This window comes from Dermochelys coriacea, chromosome 24, assembly GCF_009764565.3.
Source record: "Dermochelys coriacea isolate rDerCor1 chromosome 24, rDerCor1.pri.v4, whole genome shotgun sequence".
NCBI lineage: Eukaryota > Metazoa > Chordata > Testudines > Dermochelyidae > Dermochelys > Dermochelys coriacea.
Genome location: NC_050091.1, coordinates 12,805,432 through 12,826,035, shown reverse-complemented (window position 1 = coordinate 12,826,035; position 20,604 = coordinate 12,805,432). Strand labels below are relative to the sequence as shown.

Sequence of the window (20,604 nt, the reverse complement as noted above, 5' to 3'; positions counted from 1 at the left end):
TGAGAGCCAGGACTCCTGGGTTCTTTTCCCAGGTCTGGGAGGGGAGTGGGGGCTGGTGGTTAGAGCAGGGTGGGTTGCGAGCCAGGACTCCTGGGTTCTCTGCCCAGCTCTGGGAGGGGAGTGGGGGCTGGTGATTAGAGCAGGGTGGGTTGGGAGCCAGGACTCCTGGGTTCTATTCCCAGGTCTGGGAGAGGAGTGGAGTCTAGTGGTTAGATCGGGCAGGGGGGGCTGGGAGCTCTATCTGCAGCTCTGGGAGGGAGTGGGGGCTGGTAGTTAGAGTTGGGAGCCAGAACTCCTGGGTTCTCTCCCCAGCTCTGGGAGGGGAGTGGGGGCTCATGGTTAGAGCAGGGTGGGTTGGGAGCCAGGACTCCTGGGTTCTATTCCCAGGTCTGAGAGGGGAGTGGGGGCTGGTGGTTAGTTCGGGCAGGGTGCTGGGAGCCAGGACTCCTGTCTTATGTTCTTCGCCTCTTGCCCCATCTTTGTGTCTCTCTTTCTTTCCTTTCCTACCCCTCAGGAGGTCTCTGGGGCCGGTCCCTACCCCTGTTTCACATCGGGAGTTGGGGCGGGGAGGGTCACAACTCAGCCCCCTAGAAAGAGCAGGGAGCAAGGAATAGCACAGAGAATGTCTCCACCCCTCTCTCCTTCCATCCCTTGCTCACGTTTTCCATCCCAGCTGCCCCCCACCTGCCCAGCCGGCCTGGCTGGATTCCCCAAGCCTGAGCCACCCACGCAGCTCCCCTTTTTCCAGCGGGATGCGCCTGGCATCCATCCCATCCCAGCCATGCACCCCACCCGCTCTGGGCCCCGTCTGCGCTCACACGCGCTAATTACCCCCTGGCCCTTCCAAGGAGCCATTCGGCGTCACTGGCAAACAGCTGGCTGGGTGCCCTCGGTGGATCTGCCATGTGGGTGGCACCCGCGGAGGGGCAGGGCCCCAGCGTGGGTATTTAGGGGTGATTAGTGGCAGCTCTTGGGCTTGGCGGTGAAGGACAGACGGACACAGGACGGGCGACAGGAGCACCCGACACCATGGCCAGAGTGCTGGCACTAATTCCACTGCTGGCGCTGGTAGCTCCAGGTAAAGGAGCCCCAGAGGGCGGGGGCTGAACTGACCAGGAGAGCCAGGCTGGCTGGGGTGGGGGGAAATCAGGATGCCTGGGTTCAGTTCCCAGCTGCTCTCGGAAGAGTGACTGAGCCTTCGAGTCCCCGTCTGTGAAATGGGGCAAAGGATCCTGCCATTGGTTGGAAGATCTCCTGGGGAGGGACTGTCTCTCGCTGTGTGTCCGTGCAGCGCCCAGCGCGGTCGCCATCTCTGTCTGGGGTCCCTGCAGCGCCCAGCGTAGTCCCTATCTCTGTCTGGGGTCCATACAGCATCCAGCTCAATGGGCCCTGATCTCTGTCCAGGATCCGTGCAGCAATGGGGGCCCCGGTCTCTGTGCGGCGCCTGACGGGACCTCAATGGCACTCAGGTGTCCTTTCAGCACCCGGGTCACAGGCAGGGTCAGTGCAGCACAGTGGGGGGTCCCCAAACTTTTGATATGGTTGGGGGAGGTGAGGAGGAGGGACGAGAAATCCTCCCCTAGCATTGACAGGTCTGTGGGCCTGTAAGGGACAATCCTGACCCGGACTGGGGAGGGGGGGGCTGCAGGGGAAGGACCCCAGCCAGGCTGAGGACTGGCTGCTTGTTAGCCTCCCCCACGCAGCTGTGTGGTTAGTGGCTCCCTCACCTCAGCCGGGTTTCCAAGCTCTTGGAGCAGGGGCTTTAGGGGCATCAACGGGAGCTGAGGTGGTGGGGGGGACAAGAAAGCCCAGCTCCAGGGGATTCCAAAACACTTGGGAAACACTCATGGCAAAAATCCTCTCAGAACTGGGGCTGTGCGGATCGGCTCACCCATTATGCAGGTGGGGAAACTGAGGCACAGGGCCGCATCCCTGAAAGGCCAGGGGAGGCACCAACCATGACTGGGAGCCATTGATAGAACCCAGGAGTCCTGGCTCCTGCCCCGCAACCACTAGACCCCACTCCCCTCCCATAGCTGGGGATAGAACTTATCCCATCCCCGCCCCCGCCAGCCGGTCCCACGCCCTGGGACCGGATCAGGGTCAGCGCCCCCTAGTGGGGAAAGGCCCCGTGCTCCATTCCCTGAGCAGCCCAGCTCGGAGGCTTCGGGGTGGCTGCACCCCAGGAACAGGCTGTCCCGGATCCCTGATAAACACCCCAGCGTCGCCTCTCACCCTCTCGGGGGGGGGGTGAAACTGGTACAACTTTCCCAGAACGGAGGAGCAGAACTAGCAAAAACAGACCTACCCCATTCCTAGCCCCTATCCCGGACTCCTGGATTCTCGCCCCAGCTCTGGGAGGGGAGTGGGGTCTAGTGCTTAGAGCAGGGGGACTGGGAGCCCGGACTCCTGGGTTCCTGGCTCTGAGGTCCTGTCTATCTCTCCCCAGCCGCCTGCCTGAAGTGCAAATCCTGCCACGGGGAGTTTGGCTGCTCGGTGGAGACAGAAGTGACGTGCAGCGAGGGGGAATCCAGCTGCCGGACAGCTGTGCGCAGCGCCGCCGTGTGTGAGTCCGGGGGGGCTGGGCGGCTACCCCCGGCTGGGACTGGGGGCGCGGACGGCTCGTGGGCGCTGGGGGAGAGGGGTAAAGTTACAGCATTGTATCACAGGCTGTAAAGTCTGAGGGCAGTGGGGGGCACTGGGGGGCAGGAAGCGTGCAGGTGGAGGGGCACTGGGGGAATACAGGGTGGGGGCAGGGACATGCAAAGGGATGTGGGGGGCATATAGACTCAGCTAAAATCGGGGGGGTCCATGATCTCGAGGAGGGGGGCAACTGCCCCCCTTGCCCTATAGGAACGGTGTCTCCTGGGGGGGGTTCGGGTCCGGGGTGCCCTATGGGGGGGAGCCAGACGGGTTTTTGCGGTATCCTGGCACGGGGGAGGGGGGCTGCCCTGGAGTCGGGGGCTGCTGTGAAGGGGCCCAGCAAGCTCTCACCAGTACCACCCCCCACCCCCCGCGCAGCCTTCCTGCGCTTCCAGGCCCTGTCCAAGGGCTGCGCTCGCCGCTCGCGGCCGGACGAGGCGCTGGCGCTGAGCTCGCACCTGCTGGCGCTGGCCTACCGCGCCTGGCACTGCCAGGGCGACCGCTGCAACGCCGCGAGCCTGGGTGAGCCCCCCTTGGGCCCCCCCGGGCCCTGCCCCGCGGGCCCCCCTGTCCCATGCACCCCCTGCCCGCGGCACTGCCAGGGCGACCGCTGCAACGCCGCGAGCCTGGGTGAGCCCCCCTTGGGCCCCCCCGGGCCCTGCCCCGCGGGCCCCCCTGTCCCATGCACCCCCTGCCCGCGGCACTGCCAGGGCGACCGCTGCAACGCCGCGAGCCTGGGTGAGCCCCCCTTGGGCCCCCCCGGGCCCTGCCCCCCAGCTCCCTGCCCCGCGGGCCCCCCTGTCCCATGCACCCCGTGCCCGCGGCACTGCCAGGGGGACCGCTGCAACGCCGCGAGCCTGGGTGAGCCCCCCTTGGGCCCCCCCGGGCCCTGCCCCGCGGGCCCCCCTGCCCCATGCACCCCCTGCGCCCGGCACTGCCAGGGCGACCGCTGCAACGCCGCGAGCCTGGGTGAGCCCCCCGTGGGCCCCCCCGGGCCCTGCCCCGCGGGCCCCCCTGTCCCATGCACCCCCTGCCCGCGGCACTGCCAGGGCGACCGCTGCAACGCCGCGAGCCTGGGTGAGCCCCCCTTGGGCCCCCCCGGGCCCTGCCCCGCGGGCCCCCCTGTCCCATGCACCCCCTGCCCGCGGCACTGCCAGGGCGACCGCTGCAACGCCGCGAGCCTGGGTGAGCCCCCCTTGGGCCCCCCCGGGCCCTGCCCCCCAGCTCCCTGCCCCGCGGGCCCCCCTGTCCCATGCACCCCGTGCCCGCGGCACTGCCAGGGGGACCGCTGCAACGCCGCGAGCCTGGGTGAGCCCCCCTTGGGCCCCCCCGGGCCCTGCCCCGCGGGCCCCCCTGCCCCATGCACCCCCTGCGCCCGGCACTGCCAGGGCGACCGCTGCAACGCCGCGAGCCTGGGTGAGCCCCCCTTGGGCCCCCCCGGGCCCTGCCCCGCGGGCCCCCCTGTCCCATGCACCCCCTGCCCGCGGCACTGCCAGGGGGACCGCTGCAACGCCGGGAGCCTGGGTGAGCCCCCCTTGGGCCCCCCCGGGCCCTGCCCCGCAGGCCCCCCTGCCCCATGCACCCCCTGCGCCCAGCACAGCCAGGGCCACCGCTGCAACGCCACGAGCCTGCGTGAGCCCCCCTTGGGCCCCCCCGGGCCCTGCCCCCCAGCTCCCTGCCCCGCGGGCCCCCCTGTCCCATGCACCCCCTGCCCGCGGCACTGCCAGGGGGACCGCTGCAACGCCGGGAGCCTGGGTGAGCCCCCCTTGGGCCCCCCCGGGCCCTGCCCCCCAGCTCCCTGCCCCGCAGGCCCCCCTCCCCCATGCACCCCCTGCGCCCGGCACTGCCAGGGCGACCGCTGCAACGCCGCGAGCCTGGGTGAGCCCCCCTTGGCCCCCCCGGGCCCTGCCCCCCAGCTCCCTGCCCCGCGGGCCCACCTGTCCCATGCACCCCCTGCCCGCGGCACTGCCAGGGGGACCGCTGCAACGCCGGGAGCCTGGGTGAGCCCCCCTTGGGCCCCCCCGGGCCCTGCCCCCCAGCTCCCTGCCCCGCAGGCCCCCCTGCCCCATGCACCCCCTGCGCCCGGCACTGCCAGGGCGACCGCTGCAACGCCGCGAGCCTGGGTGAGCCCCCCTTGGCCCCCCCGGGCCCTGCCCCCCAGGTCCCTGCCCCGCGGGCCCCCCTGCCCCATGCACCCCCTGCGCCCGGCACTGCCAGGGCGACTGCTGCAACGCCGCGAGCCTGGATGAGCCCCCCTTGGGCCCCCCCGGGCCCTGCCCCCCAGGTCCCTGCCCCGCGGGCCCCCCTGCCCCATGCACTGCCAGGGCGACCGCTGCAACGCCGCGAGCCTGGGTGAGCCCCCCTTGGGCCCCCCCGGGCCCTGCACCCCAGGTCCCTGCCCCGCGGGCCCCCCTGCCCCATGCACCCCCTGCGCCCGGCACTGCCAGGGCGACCGCTGCAACGCCGCGAGCCTGGGTGAGCCCCCCTTGGGCCCCCCCGGGCCCTGCCCCCCAGCTCCCTGCACCGCGGGCCCCCCTGCCCCATGCACCCCCTGCGCCCGGCACTGCCAGGGCGACCGATATAACGCCGCGAGCCTGGGTGAGCCCCCCTTGGGCCCCCCAGGGCCCTCCCCCCAGCTCCCTGCCCCGCGGGCCCCCCTGTCCCATGCACCCCGTGCCCGCGGCACTGCCAGGGGGACCGCTGCAACGCCGCGAGCCTGGGTGAGCCCCCCTTGGGCCCCCCCGGGCCCTGCCCCCCAGCTCCCTGCCCCGCAGGCCCCCCCTGCCCCATGCACCCCCTGCGCCCGACACTGCCAGGGCGACCGCTGCAACGCCGCGAGCCTGGGTGAGCCCCCTTTGAGCCCCCCCGGGCCCTGCCCCCCAACTCCCTGCCCCGCGGGCCCCCCTGCCCCATGCACTCCCTGCGCCCGGCACTGCCAGGGTGACTGCTGCAACGCCGCGAGCCTGGGTGAGCCCCCCTTGGGCCCCCCCAGGCCCTGCCCCCCAGCTCCCTGCCCCGCGGGTCCCCCTGCCCCATGCACCCCCTGCGCCCGGCACTGCCAGGGCGACCGCTGCAACGCCGCGAGCCTGGGTGAGCCCCCCTTGGGCCCCCCGGGCCCTGCCCCCCAGCTCCCTGCCCCACGGGCCCCCCTGCCCCATGCACCCCCTGCGCCCGGCACTGCCAGGGCCACCGCTGCAACGCCGCGAGCCTGGGTGAGCCCCCCTTGGGCCCCCCCGGGCCCTGCCCCCCAGCTCCCTGCCCCGCGGGCCCCCCTGCCCCATACACCCCCTGCGCCCGGCACTGCCAGGGGGACCGCTGCAACACCGCGAGCCTGGGTGAGCCCGCCTTGGGCCCCCCGGGCCCTGCCTCCCAGCTCCCTGCCCCGCGGGCCCCCCTGCCCCATGCACCCCCTGCGCCCGGCACTGCCAGGGGGACCGCTGCAATGCCGCGAGCCTGGGTGAGCCCCCTTGGGCCCCTCCGGGCACTGCCCCCCCAGCTCCCTGCCCTGCGGGCCCCCCTGCCCCATGTATCCCCTGCCCGCGGCACTGCCATGGGGACCGCTGCAACGCCACGAGCCTGGGTGAGCCCCCTTGGGCCCCCCCAGCTCCCTGCCCCCTGGGCCCCCCTGCCCCTTGCACCCCCTGCCCGCGGCACTGCCAGGGGGACCGCTGCAACGCCGCGAGCCTGGGTGAGGCCCCCTTGGGCCCCCCCAGGGCCCCCCAGCACCCTGACCCGTGGGACCCCATGCACCCTACATGCCAGCACTGCAGGGGGATGGCTGCAATGCCCTAAGCCTTGGTGAGCCCCCTTGCACCCCCCTACACCCCCAGTGCCCCACTGGACCCTGGTGCCCAGCACTGCCAGGGGGACAACTGCAATGCCCAAATCTCAGTGAGCGACCCCGCTCCCTTGGTGCCCCCCCGCACCTTCCCAGTGCCCTACGTGCCCCCCGTGGTTCCACCCCAAGTCTCCCCCACCTCCTGCACCCCCACCCATCCCCCCACACCCCTGAGCCCCCCCCCACACCACCCATGCTCCCCTTGCACCCTATCCTTCCACCCCATCCCTGTCCCCACCCCTGGGGCCCCACCACCTGCCCCCCCCAGCACCTGGCACTGTCAGGGTCAGCTGCAATGCCCCAAGCTTTGCCAGTGAACCCCCCAGTGCTCCCACCCCGGCCCCTAAATCTGCCGTGTTCCCCACCCAGCACCCCCAGTGCCACCACCTAGCCCTGCCCTCCATGCTCCCCTGCCTCCCAGTGCCCCCACCTGTGCCCCCATCCTGCATCCTTCTCGCCCTTCTTGCCTGCAGCCCCCCCAGCACCTGCTACCCTGCACCCCAAGCACCCCCACCCTACACCCCCATGTCCCCCGACTTGCGACCCCATTCTCTGCAGCCCCCGTGCCCTTCCTGCTTGCAGCCCTACCCCCTGCACCCCTCACCCCTCTGAACCTTCCAGTGTCCCCAACTGCCCTACTTTCAATCCACCTGCAGCCTGCCTCCCCAATGCCCCCCACCATTCCCCCGTCCCCTGCCCTCACCCCGCCTGCAGCCCTGCCCCCAAGTACCCCTCACCTGCATCCCCAGTCCCCCACTCTGCCCTCCCCCACCCAGCACATCCCCCTGGCAGTCCTACTGCCCCTCCGAATCCCCAGTGCCCCTCATCTCCCACCCTGCCCCCCATAGGTGACGGTTGCCCCTGCCTCCACTGACCCCTCCCGTCTCTCCCTACAGCCCCAGAGCCGGCCACCCCCAACCAACTGAGCTGCCATGCCTGCACCTCCCAGGGCGCCTGGTGCCCGCCCTCTGCCCGCACCCAGCTGGGGTGCACCGGGGCACAGGACCAGTGCCTGGACCTGGACATCACTGGCACCCTGGGTAAGGAAGGCAAAGGGCGGGGGAGGGAGGGAGGGACGGCTGGCTGGGGGGATGAGAGATGGGGAATGATGGGGAAGGGAGAAAGGGAGGCAGTGGGGGTGTAGCTGGGGGAGGGGAGAACAGAACTGGAGGTGCTGGGGGGAAGGCAGGGGCGAAGGGGGGGAGGGGAGAAGTGGAGGCCCTGTGGGTGAGGGGGAGGAAGGCAGTGGGGGGAGGGGGAGCTAGGGGAGGGGAGAAGCAGAGGCCCTGGGGGTGAGGGGGAGGAAGGCAGTGGGGGCAGGGGGAGATGGGGAGGGGAGAAGCAGAGGCCCTGGCAGGGGTGGAGGAAAGGAAGGCAGTGGGGGAGGGGAGAACCGGAGTGCTGGGGGTGGGGGTTGAACATCCCTGATGCCCCCCCCCCACCCAGGTGAGTTCACCAATATGAAGCTGAAGGGCTGCACCAGCCTCCCGCGCTGCCAGGACGGGCTGGGCTTCTACTCAGGCACCCGCGCCATCCATGCCCGCTGCTGCGACACGCCCCTCTGCAACCACCTGGACACAGGTACCCGCCGGGGGAGATGGGCCCCAGGGGGCTGAGCCTGGGGCGGGGAGGAGGCGGGATATCAGGGTAGATGGGCCCAGGGGGCTGATTGGGGGGGCAGGGAGGGGTGTGGGTTATCAGGGTAGACGGGCTCATGGGGCTGATCCCGGGACAGAGAGGGAGCACGATACCAGGGTAGATGGGCCCATGGGGCTGATGGGGGGGAGGGGTTGGGGGTTTCAGGCCCAGAAGCTCATGAATTCCCCCCCCACCCCAGATTTCCATGTAGAGGGCGAGTCGCACAACGGGCTGCAGTGCTACAGCTGCGTGGACGAGGATGGTGTCAGCTGCACCAGCAACTCGAGCTCCACGGTGCCCTGCATGGGGCACCACAACATGTGTCTGGAGGGGATCGGCCACAGCCGCACTGGTGAGAGGGACACGGGGCCTGCCCCCTCCGGGGGGGGCCGGCTCCCATCCGGCCCCAGGGCGGGGGGCTGGCTGGCTCTGGGGAATCCTGACCCTTTGCCCTCCTGCCTACAGGTGGTGCCGATTCAGGCCTGGTGACCTTTAAGGGCTGCGCCACCCCGGCCATGTGCCAGAGCTCGCTGCTGGCCCTGGTGCAGGAGCTGGACGACGCCGAGGTCTATTGCTGCACCAGGAGCCTCTGCAACACCCGCATCATGGACGGGCGGGTGGCTGAGGGGCGGCCCAGCCCCCCCACCCCCACCGGCCCCGTGACGTACCTCCCCCCCTCCCCCACTCTCTCCTCCACCCCTGAGCCAGACTGCATCCTGGAGGAAGGCGAGGAGGAGGACGTGGTCCCCGTTGCTGGGGGCCACCCTCCGTTGGCAAGGAGCCATGGCGACCAGGAGGCGGAGACCACCAAGAGTTCCGAAGGGCGGGGCTTGGAGGAGGGAGGGGCCTTTGCCGCCGTGGTGCCTACAGGCGGACCGGGTGTCACCCCGCACCCCAGCCACGTGGCGACAGGCGGCCACGGGACTGCATCTGCCGAAGACCGCGACAACGCCAGCTCCAGGGACAACGCCTTCGGTGCGGGAGGGGCCTTTTCCGAGAGCAACGCCGCGCGGCCGACGGGCGTCCCTCACCCCGATCCCGTGGCTAGAGGCGGCCCCGCTGCCGTCGTGCTGGAGGGGAGCAGCCGCTCAGAGCCCGGCACCAACGAGACACCGGAGAACGCCCGGGAGATTCCAGCGGGCGCCGGCCTGGCCCACACAGAGGAGGAGGAAGAGGAGTGCGAGGAAGAAACCAATTACTCTGCCTGGGACCACGTTACCGGTGAGGCCTTTGTCTCCGCCGGCAGCACCGAGTCCCCGCGGCTGGACCACAATGACGACTCTACTGAGGCATCATCCCACATCAGAGCCACCACAGGTCTCAGTGCCAGGATCTTCATTGCCGAAAGAGATGGCCACAGCTCTGCCAATTCACCGTCCGGTGCCGGCAGCACCACCGTAAGCCCCAGTGACGGGGTCGTTGCCGAAGGAGCTGGCCACGGCGCCACCAGTTCCCCATCTCTCTTTGCCGCGGGCAGCTCCGGCACCGGAAGTCGCACCGGGTCAGCCAGAGAGAGCTTCGTGGCTGAGGGCAGCGCCACCTCGGCCCCTGACAGCTCAGCCGCAGCCTCTGGTGAGGCCCGCAGCACCGACAGCCCGACTCCCGGCTCCCCCAGCAACCGGATCGACGCCGTAGTCCACATCCCCTATCTCGCCAGCAGGCAGAATGAGAGCTTCTTCTCTGAGGACAAGGAGGGAGGTTCCAGCCAGCCCAGCGCCACTGCAGCCAGCCCCACCGGCCCCGTCCTGGCCACCGGAGGAGCCAGGGCCGGGTCCCACCGGGGGAAGAACAAGACCCTCTGCACCAAGCACCCGGGAGTGGCTCTAGTCGACCACGGCCTGTTGTCCCAAGACATGCCGGCGCAGGCCGGGCATGCCGCCCCTCCCAGCTCCCCAGAGACAGTCAGCAAGCCGGAGGGCTCATTGGAGCGCACCGAGGGTGACCGGGACAGGCCAACCATCTCCTTCCCCATCACCTTGGAAACGCCCAACAACTCCCTGCGAGGTCCCCTGGGCAACGCCAGCGCCCCGGGACTGGATCCGGTGGAGGGGCTTGTGAAGAACACCAGCGGCTGGCTGTACACCAACACCCCGGGGAAGCCGCGCCCACCCTACCCCAGTGGAGCCTCTGGCCTCGGCAGCAACCTTGGCCTCGTCACCCCCACGCTCCTGCTCGTGGTACTGCTACACTGAGCCCTGCGCGGAACCCAGGAGTCCGGGCTCCCAGCCCCCCCTGCTCTAACCCCCTAGACCCTGCCACTCCCTGCCCAGAAGCAGGGAGAGAACCCAGGCGTCCTGGCATTAGTTCCACCCTTGCGCCACCATAGCATCTAGAGCCTGCAGCTGAGCGGAAAGAAAGCCTGGCCCGTACCGGAGCAGGCCGCCCGAGTTCTTTTGCATTTGCCTGAGGGTGCATCTGTGAAGGTGACACCATCACCCCCTGCTGGCTGGAATTGAAACTGCTCCCCCTGTGTGTCATAGGCCCCATAGTGCTAGTGGCAGAGGGAGATTTCCCTCCTAGAACAGGGGGCTGGGAGCGCTGTAGTGGCTGCTGCTCCAAGGGGCCCTACCCACTCTGTAGGTAGATATGTACAGATTGTCTCCAGCTGTAGACTGCCCTGTGATAGCTCCATTAACCCTTGAGATGCTGGAGGGGTTGTTGTTGTTTTTTGCCTGTTAAAGGCCTGGATTGGAAGAGGGGGTGCTACATAACACAACACAGCACTGCCAGACCACACATCCATAGGGCCACACGGGCAGACAACATACAAACACACACACCTCCACACTGCTGCTCCAATACACAAACACACACACACACACACACACACTATCCAAACACACGTACCTGGCAGACACACAAACACAAGTACACACAAGGCAGGCAGCGCGTCCAGACACACAGACAAGTTTATTTTGCTATCTATGAAGTCTCCTAGGGCTTAAATATTTATTCAAGAGAAACTTTACCCTATCAGACAACAGCCCCTGGGGATGGAGAGAGAGGGTCTCTCCTGTTTGCCCCCTTCCCCTTAGTGCCCCATGTCGCAGGGGAAAGGGGGTGGCGTGGTCTCACCACTCAGCTAGTTGGCTGCCGATAGGGCCGGTTACTGCCCTGTGGGGGGTGGATTACCCACCACGCCCTCTCCCCCAGCATCGCCCCAGCCAGTTCAATGATCCCCCCTCCGAGTTGATGCTTAACTTATTGCTGTGTCCTTTGGCATGGGGACAGGACCGGAGCCCTGCACGGTCTGGCTCAGCTCCCCTCTGTTCTGCCTCCGTGGCACCCCCTGCCTGCAGGGCGCCCAATAAAGACCTTTCCTTCCTACACGTCCGTTGCTGTCAACTGACAGAGGATGGGGCGAGGGAGGGTCCGTCCCCACCGCCCCCCTGCTCAGAGACATTCCCCCCCATCCTCCCTTTCCTCCGCCCTGCGGTCCCCCTTGTATCTCCCCCAGCTCCACTGATGCTGCCAGCGAGGGGTCCCCGGCCCTGCCCCCTGCGCTTTCGGACTCTGTCCCTAGTAGGGGCTGTGGCAGCTCAGCTGCTAGATTAGTGGCCCTGGTTGAGTTTCAGGGGTTCGGTGGTTTGGGGGTTCCCATGAGGCCCTGGATGGACGGACACACACCCCCTGATTGCTTCAGCCCTCTCCTCATCTCGTTTGGCAAGAGCCGGCCCTGCAAGCGGCCTTGTGGGAAGGATGGCTGAAGAGTTCCTGGAAAGGCAGAAGTGGGGGCTGTTGAGCAAACCCAGGCATCCTGGCCCCCAGCCAACCCCTGCTTTGACCCACTAGACCCCACTCCCCTCCCAGAGCTGGGGAGAGAACCCAGGAATCCTGCCCCCCAGCCCACACACACTCACTGGATCCCTATACCTGGGCACGTGAAGCCGGGATGTGAGTCGCCGGGGCAAGGAGGATTCATGGGAGAGGCCGGGAGAAACCGCCCCCAGCCCCACCCCAGCCTGTCATGGGGCACGGCCCTGGCTCGTCACCTGTGCCCCTCCGTGCACCCCGCCAGGTGGGGCCTGACCTGGCCGGCTGGCACGCTGCGGGGCAGGGGAGCTGGGGGTAGGCTGCCGGGGTGGGGAGCTGGGGGGCATGCTGCTGGGGGGGAGCCGGGGGCACGCTACGAGGGGCTGCTCAGGGGATGGCAAAGGGCTATAGCAACTGTCTGAGACTGTGGGGGGCAGCAGGCACAGAGCCTGTGCGGAGAGGGCTCCTGGGGGGCTGCCAGGCAGCATGGGGGGCAGGGAGCTGGCACTGCTAGGCAGAGACTCAGTGGGGCAGGGATATTAGGGCAAACAGGAGGGAAGATGCTGGGGGACAGTGGAAGGAGCCGCAGTGGGGGCCAAAAAAGGACCTTGCCCCCCGCCCCCGCGTCCCTGGGACACCACCTGGATGGGGGGGCTGGGTTCCCAGGGTGGGGCAGCACGTGTGCAATGCCGGGGGGGTGAGCAGGGGGGCAGATGGCACGTCAGGAATTCCCAGTGACTCAGTCTGACCTGGGTTTCGGGGAGGGGAGGGGCCTCTTGTAGGTGAGACGTCAGCCCTGTGGGAGGAGAACCCAGGAGTCCTGACTCCCAGCCCCACCCCTGCTTTACCCATTAGACCCCCCTCCGCTCCCAGAGCTGGGATTGACCCCAGAAGTCCTGGCTCCCAGCCCCCTGCTCTAACCACTAGACCCCACTCCCCTCCCCCCCCTGGCCAGGGATAGAACTCAGGCATCCTGGTTCCCAGCCTGCCCCTGCTCTAGCCACTAGACGCCACTTCCCTCCCAGACTAGATGTGTTATGAAGTCACTGGCTGACCCATCGCTTACCTCAACCCATGCTGGGCACTTCCTTCTCCTTCCCTATTAGATCCACGTCATGGTGAGGCACATGGGCCTGGTGCCCTAGGAGCGGAAATGAGGCAGGGCGGTGGGGGGCAGTTCTCCCCTCCCCTTTGCTTCCCAAATCACGTCCTGGCTCCCCGGGGGCCTGTGTGGCAACTGGGGGGCTGATGGGATTGGCTTGTGGGTAGGGCCCCAGACTGGGCTGCAGGACACCTGAGTCCTTGTCCCAGCTCTGCCACAAACTCCCCCTGTGACCAGGAGCAAAGGGCAGTATGCCCCCGCCTCAGTTTCCCCAGCTGTACAATGTGGGAGAATGAGCCTTGTTGTGTCTGTTTAGGCTGGGAGCTCCTGGGGATGGGGTCTGCTTTCACCATGTGTCCCGGCAGCACCTGGAAGGATGGGGCCCCAATCTCAGTGGGGGGAGGGTCTGTGCAGCACCTGGAACAATGGGAGGCCCCCAATCTCTGTCAGGGGGTCTGTGCAGCACGCGGCACAACAGGGTCCAATCTCAGGCGGGGATCTGTGCAGGGGTTTATCCATCCCAGCCACATCCCTCCCAGCTTTCTCTGCACCAGCCCTCACCCTGGCATCTGGCCTCCCACTGACCTGTCTAGCCCGTGGGTGGCTCCGAAGCGTTGACCCCCCATTGAACTCAAAGGCCCAAGCAACATGGTGGAGAAAAGCCCTCGGGGTTAAAGACTCATCAGCCCTCAGCTCTGCCGGGAGGCCGGGGAGCAGCTCCCCTGGCATGTTTCCCTGGCCAGAGGACTGGTCCCCAGTGAGCCAGGACTGTGGGGCAGGGCAATGGGGCAGCCAGGCCAGAGGCTAAAGTCCCATCCTTGACTGCTCATTAAACCCCCAGCCACATTGGGCAAGCAACCAACCACCCCTGGACAGTGTCCTGGTGGGGAGGCAGAGGGGTGGGAAGCAGGGCTGTGTCTGGGGGGCAGGGGGCAAGTGGAGTTGGGGTGGGAAGCTGTGGGGGGATGGGAAGGGGTGCTGGGGGTTGGGCAGTGGGGCTAGTGGGGGTGGGCAGGGGGCTGTGGGGGAGGGGAAGTGAGGCTGGGGGCTTGGAAGTTGTGGGGGGATGGGAGTGGGGGGATGGGAAGGGGTGGAATCGAGGGGGGCAGGACCGGGGCTAGTTTTGAGCAGCTCAGGAGCGGGAAGTGGTTTGTGGGTTTTTTGTCTAATTCCTTTTTCTGGGTTCTGCTGAACACAAATAGTTTTTTTTGCTTGATAAAACAAGACGGTTTTATGGGGGGGGTGGCATGGGGGCATTTGTGTGTGCGACAACCAGGATGTGTGTCAGTTGGGGTTTGTGTGTGTGTGAGAGAGAGAGAGAGAGAAAGAGAGAGAGAGAGAGCTGGTGTGTCTGTGTGTGTGTGTGTGTTTGTATGTACAAACCACTGTGTGTGTGTGTGTGTGCACATGCAAGAACCAGGGTGTGTGTGTGTGTGTGTTTGTGATCTTGAACAATCTCTCGCTACACCCCAGTGGGCAGGAGGGCGTCTGGGCCTGGTGCTGAATTTCTTCCATCCATGTTCTGCTCAAATCAGCTCCATTTCGCAAGCTAGCTGGGGATTTCTGTAAACGGGCATGTGTCACACACACTGACACACACACACACTGACACACACACACACGCATTCCAAGGCCAGAAGGTACCTTGTGACCTTCCAGCCTGACCTGATACAACAGGCCAGAAAAAGTCCCCTCGCTGCTCCCAGAGCTGGGGAGAGAACCCAGGTGTCCTGGCTCCCAGTCCCCTCATTCTAACCACTCCTATTCTGGTGCTGTAACAGGGCATCACCCCAGGATTCTGCACCCCATAAAAGTCCATGGGGCACCCCAGCTGGGCCAGAGCCATGTTCTGGGGAGGGGGGACTGGAAAGCCCCGGTCCTTTGGCTCCTCAGCCCACCGGCCATCAGAAAGCAGCAGTAGTAGAGCTTTTACCCTCCACTGGCATTGGCCACAAGGGGGTGACATGAAGCAGGGTCACCACCCCACACAGGACCATCCACCCCCTCCCCCAAATGCTGTGGCAGCCCCCACAGGGTAACCCCCAGCTGCCTGTCCCCAGGCAGACCCCCCAGCTGTTCCCCCCCCAATTTCCTGCCAATGCTCTAACCACCCCACCTCCCTCTGGGAGCCCCCCAAGGGAACAACCCAACCAGACCCCCTGCCCCGGGGGACCCCCCCCACAGGACCCCCTGCTGTTTCTCACCCAGATACCCCCCCTACCCACCTCCCCTAAAAGCCCCCACGAGGTAACCCCCCAGCCCCTTCCAGTGGAGCCCCCCAGCACCCCCTGCTGTTTATCCCCCAGATTACGCCCCCCCCGGCTCTAGCCCACCTCCCCGAAGAGCCCCCGCCCCACTCTTGGGCTCCCCGGCCCAGCCCCGCAGCCGTGGGGGGGGGAGGGGTGTGTCCCAGGCGCGGAGGGGGAGGCAGGGGGAGGTTCTTAAGGCGGCCCCGGCGCGGGACGGCAGCACACATCAGCCAGAGGCAGGACGGAGCCATCGCGCCGGGATCGCAGGTTCGAGCCCCGAGGCCATGGAGTCTGCGTGGGGCTGCATCCTGCTGGGGGCGCTGCTGAGCCAAGGTACTGGAGCCCGGACGCCTGGGTTCTCTCCCCGGCTCTGGGAGGGACGTGGGATCTAGTGGTTGGGTGCTCGGACGCCTGGGTTCTCTCCCCGGCTCTGGGAGGGACGTGGGGTCTAGTGGTTGGGTGCTCAGACGCCTGGGTTCTCTCTCCGGCTCTGGGAGGGACGTGGGGTCTAGTGGTTGGGTGCTCGGACGCCTGGGTTCTCTCTCCCCCTCTGGGAGGGACGTGGGGTCTAGTGGTTAGAGCGGGGGGGGTTGGGTGCTCGGACGCCTGGGTTCTCTCCCCAGCTCCGAGGTGCAGCTGTGGCTGCAGGATTTGCCCCGCTCAGCAGGGGGTGGCAGGGCAGGATGTGAGTCGGTGGCCAGGTGGGCCGCGAACGCGGGGAGCCGCTTGGCGGTTTTGTCACGGCTCTTAGCCCTGAGTCAGATCCTGAAGGGGGGGCGGGAGGAGAACCCAGCGGGGGAGGGGCTGGCCACTTCCCTGGTCAAGTAGGGCTCGGCAGGGAGGCTGAGCCCTGCCCCAGGGGAGAACTGTGAGCTGGGGGGTCCCCTCCCCCATGGAAGGGCCGGGAGTCCCTGGAGGAGCAGATCCTCACCAGAGTTCGGGGGCCCCTCTAAGAGGGATGAAGACGTGAACTCATCCACTCATTTCCCCTTAGCTCTGATTCACCATCAGCTGGGGACTGGATCTGGTTAGAGCGGGGAGGGGGACTGGGAGCCAGGACTCCTGGGTTCTCTCCTTGGCTCTGGGAGGGGTGTGGGGTCTAGTGGTTAGATCTGGGGGGGGTGGGACTTCTGGGTTCTGTTCCGATTCCTCCACGTCTCTCCCCACAGCGGCTGCCCTGAGATGTTACTCTTGTGATGGGGACCAGAGCTGCCAGGAGATGGAGGACTGTGGGGAGCAGCAGGGACGATGTCGCACAACTGCCCTCACCATGATCTCCCGTGAGTGCCCCCCAGTGACCAGCCAGCCCCCTGCCAGCCCAGCCCTGAGCTCCCCTGGCCCAGCCCTGCTGGTGCCCCTCACTCCCGACCCACAGCCCACTGCCCGCCCAGCCCAGCCCTGAGCTCCCCTGGCCCAGCCCTGCCGGTGCCCCTCACTCCCGACCCGCAGCCCCCTGCTAGCCCAGCCGCAGGCTCCCCCGACCCAGCCCTGCCAATGGCTCTGACTCTCTCCTCCTCTCCCCCAGGCTCCGGGGTCTCCGATCGGATCCAGAAGGGCTGCGACGAGCAGGGGAAACCCAACAATTCCATCTCCTTCTTCTCCCACGGGCAGATTGTGATGCTGGCGGAGGAGCACTGCGCGACCGACCTCTGCAACCAGGGGGTGCCAAACGGTCAGTCCATGGAGCCGGCGGGGTCCTTCCCCTCCAGTCTGTTCCCCCTCCCCCGTGGGGTCCCATTTTCCCCTGCTCACCCCGCCTCTCTCCCCCCACAGCTCTGAGCTCCTTCCCCTCCAACACCAGCCTGGATTGCCTCTCCTGCTCATCCTCCGACCACTCCTGCTCCGGCCCCTCCTTGATGCGGATCCGGTGCCTGGACCCCCGGGAGCAGTGCGTGGACATCACAGCCATCTCCATGCCTGAAGGTGAGTAGGGACCCGTCCCGAGACCCCCTCCCCGCCCCACATAGGGGGCCCAGGCCCCAGAGCCTGACAGGCCTCTGCCTCTTTGCTGGAGACCCCCTGAGCCAGCTAGCCCCCCAGCCTGGGCCATATGGGGGCCAGCGCCCCCTAGAGGGGACAGGCCCTGTGTCCCATTCCCAGCCACCCTGAGCCAGCCAGTCCCCAGCCTGGGGCCAGATGGGAGCCAGCACTCCCTAGAGGGGACAGATCCCACCTCACCCCTGCTCTCTCTGTCCCCAGAGTTTCCCCAGGACGAGCAGCGTATCAAAGGCTGCGGGCAGATCTCTCAGTGCCAGGAGCCCCTGGGCTTCCACAACCAGGACAACTTCTACTTGCTGCAATGCTGCAACTCCAGCCTGTGCAATAATGATGCTCATGGTAACCTGGGGGCTGTGGGTCGGGAGTGAGGGGCACTGGTAGAACTGGGGGAGGGGGCAGGGCTGGGCTGGCAGGGGCTGTGGGTCGGGAGTGAGGGGCACAGGTAGAACTGGGGGAGGGGGCAGGGCTGGGCTGGCAGGGGCTGCGGGTCGGGAGTGAGGGGCACCAGCTGGTTTTTGGGCTGCCCAGTGATCCATTCTGACCCAGTTTCCCCTCAGATTACCAGGAATCCCCCCTGCCCCTGAACGGAGTCACCTGCTTTGCCTGCGAAGGGAACTCCAGCCATGGCTGCACCCCAGAAAACATTACCCGGTTGCAGTGCCGGGGGCCCATGACCCACTGCATGGAGGCTGTGGGGAGCCATGGTGAGTAGCCGCAGGGTTGCAGAACCAGCAGGGGGTGCCATGCTGTGGGGGGTGGGGCAGGGGCCATGGTTCTGTGGGGGGAGAGGGATGAAGGACAGGGGCCACCAGGGTGAGGGACTCAGCAGTGGGTGCCATGCGGTGGGGGTGCAGGGCTGGGGACTCAGCAGTGGGCACCAGGCTGGGAAAGGGGCTCAGCTGGGGACACCAGGCCATGGGAGGGCTGGGGGGCTCAGCTGGGGCACAGGGTGGGGGCATCTCACTCCAGGGGGCTGGGTGGCAACTTGGGGGCTGGCTCCAGGCTCCATCTCACTCTCCTGCCCTCCCTCCCCAGCGCTGAGGGGGCCGGGCGCCATGCTGAAGGGCTGCGCCACCCCGACCTGGTGCGACACCCCCTACACCTCCATCTACAAGCGCCTGGCCGGGGTCCAGGCCCGCTGCTGCCGGGGCAACTTCTGCAACAGCCGGATCCAGGCGGGCGCCCTCCCCCCGGCTAGGAGGAGCCAGGCCGGCCACGGGCTCGGGGCCCAGCCAGGCCTGCTCTACGGCGCTGCCCTCTTGGCCGTGCTCATCCTGCTGCCCCACAGCTCCTGATGCCCCGTGGAGAGTGGGGCGGCTGGGAGCCAGGATTCCTGGGTTCTCTCCCCAGCTCGGGGAGGGGAGGGGGGTCTCGTGGTTCGAGCAGGGGGGGCTGGCTGTCCAATGAATCTGTTCTCCCCACGCACACACTGTGTGAGCCACCCCTGTTCCCCTGGAATATCTCCATGGGTTTGAAGGTCTATAATTTATTTTCCCATTAGGCTAAGACCTGTCCAACTCAATCCATCCGCTGGGGTCCCTCCCCAGCCCCTCACTCCTCTGCTGGCAGCTGACAGGCTGCGACCCAGTGTTTTATCATTATGATGATAGTTATTTTATTATAATTTATGGTGGTTTTGTTATTTCATTAATAAACTTTATTTTATTGTAATTCCCGCCCTGGCGCTGCCTGCAGTTCCTGTGTGGGTCCGGGTCTGTGCTGGGGGAAAGGGCAGTATTGGCTCCAGGAGCAGAGGGGGGGAGGCCCCATGGAGTGATTTGGGGGGCACCTGGATTTCCCTGGGCTACTGGAAAGTGAGAACATGGAGGCATGTGTGTGTTTTGTGTGACATCCCACCACCACCTCACAATCACACCTGCATACCCTCCCCCCCCCACACACACACACACACCATGGGACCTGTTGTGGCTGCCTTGTTTTGCATGTTTGTGGCACTAGGTATTTGAGTGCATTGTGTTGGCAGCTTGTTTGTGTGATTGTAGCTTTGTTTGACTATGTTGCATTGTGTGTGTGTTCAGGTTCTATTGTGAGCATGTCTGATTGTGGCTTTGTTGGTGTGTTAGAAGTGTTGTATTGTGGGTGTATTTGTCAGAGGTTGTGAGTGTGGATGGATAGTGCATGGAGCACTGTGTAGTGGAGACTGTGGTGGGTTTGGGTGTAACTGTGGCGGGGGGTGCATTTGCAAGTTGTGTTTGCTTCTCTGGTTGTTTTTTGGTGTATATTTTTGCCAGGGCAGGTATGATTATGTGTGTGATGCTCTTCCGTGGGAAGTGTTGTGTGTGTGGCTGCAGAGGCTGCGGTGTGGGGTGTGTGGTTGTGCATTCAGACATCTGGGTAGTGCTGTAGGTCCGCTGGCCATGCAGGCTGGGAGTGGGGGGAGTTTGGACGGTGTCTGTTTCTCTGCCAAGAGTCTGTGTCTGTCCCCCTGCCACCAACCTGCTGGGGGTGAGCCCTGCTCGGGGTGAGCCCTGCTCTGTGTCCCAGTCCTGCCCAGCCAGAGCTGGGGCCAGAACCCAGGAGTCCTGACTCCCAGCCCCCACCTGCTCTAACCACTAGACTCCCCTCCCCTCCCAGAGCCAGCCTGGACCCCATCCCCCTCCTCTGAGTCCCTGTCCTCTGAAACCAATCACCCCCCTGATTTGCTTTCTCTTCCCTCCCCCCAGCCCTCCTTCAACACCAGGCCCATTTCCTGCCCCCGCCAAGTCCCTGTGACCCTCACCCTACACTGCCCCCAGTCCCCCGACACATTCATCCTGCCCCGACCTTCCCCCCGACGCCCCAACCCATCACTGTCTTGCCTTGACTGCTTTGTATAAACAGCCCCCGTGCTGCCCCATCCCAGAGGTGGCTGCATCCCTGCATATGTGGGGTTGATCTCCGGGCTGTTTGGTGGCTCTTTGTTTGTGTCAGTGTTTTTGAACCTGACAGTTACACACACAGGGCTAGAAAGCGGCCACATGAGACCCTGGGGCTTTGCCAAGACACAGGGGCTGTTGAAACACCCCCGGGGATGGGGTGGTTCCGGCTCCCTGCTTGCATCAGCCCTCGTTGGGAAAGGTGCCGTTAAGCAACAAGCAAGCCAACCAGACTCCATCAGCCCAGCAATAAACAACAACCCAGGGCGCTGGGGGGGGCGCGTGGCTTTATATGGACTGGGGGGCGAGGCAGCATGGGTTCATGCTCAGTCTGTGTGTGTCGCTGTGAGTTTGTGTCATGTGTGTTGTGTAGCTCGGTGTAGTGGTATTTGCTCTTCATGCTTTGGTAGCAGTAGACAAAAATCAGGGGTGACTATGTGCCAGATGCCCCAGGGACCCCCTGGCTGAGATCAGGGCCCCAGATGCTCCTCAGACACAGCCACCTCC

General features: G+C 66.4%; 2 protein-coding genes across 2 annotated transcripts; both read left to right on the top strand.

Moving 5' to 3' along the window:
• The first annotated feature begins 1,029 nt into the window (after positions 1-1,029).
• Positions 1,030-11,446, top strand: LOC119848076. The gene is made up of 8 exons (XM_043502285.1): positions 1,030-1,078; positions 2,450-2,644; positions 3,022-4,167; positions 4,560-4,643; positions 7,378-7,521; positions 7,928-8,062; positions 8,319-8,471; positions 8,585-11,446. Exons 1-8 carry the CDS (start codon positions 1,030-1,032, stop codon positions 10,309-10,311), a joined length of 3,633 nt encoding a protein of 1,210 aa, XP_043358220.1. The 3' UTR covers positions 10,312-11,446.
• A 3,991-nt stretch (positions 11,447-15,437) lies between these two features.
• On the top strand, positions 15,438-18,892 carry LOC119847635 (urokinase plasminogen activator surface receptor-like). The gene is made up of 7 exons (XM_038382569.2): positions 15,438-15,556; positions 16,393-16,503; positions 16,749-16,895; positions 16,997-17,146; positions 17,423-17,560; positions 17,779-17,925; positions 18,257-18,892. Exons 1-7 carry the CDS (start codon positions 15,508-15,510, stop codon positions 18,514-18,516), a joined length of 1,002 nt encoding a protein of 333 aa, XP_038238497.1. The 5' UTR covers positions 15,438-15,507; the 3' UTR covers positions 18,517-18,892.
• The last annotated feature ends 1,712 nt before the right edge of the window (positions 18,893-20,604 follow it).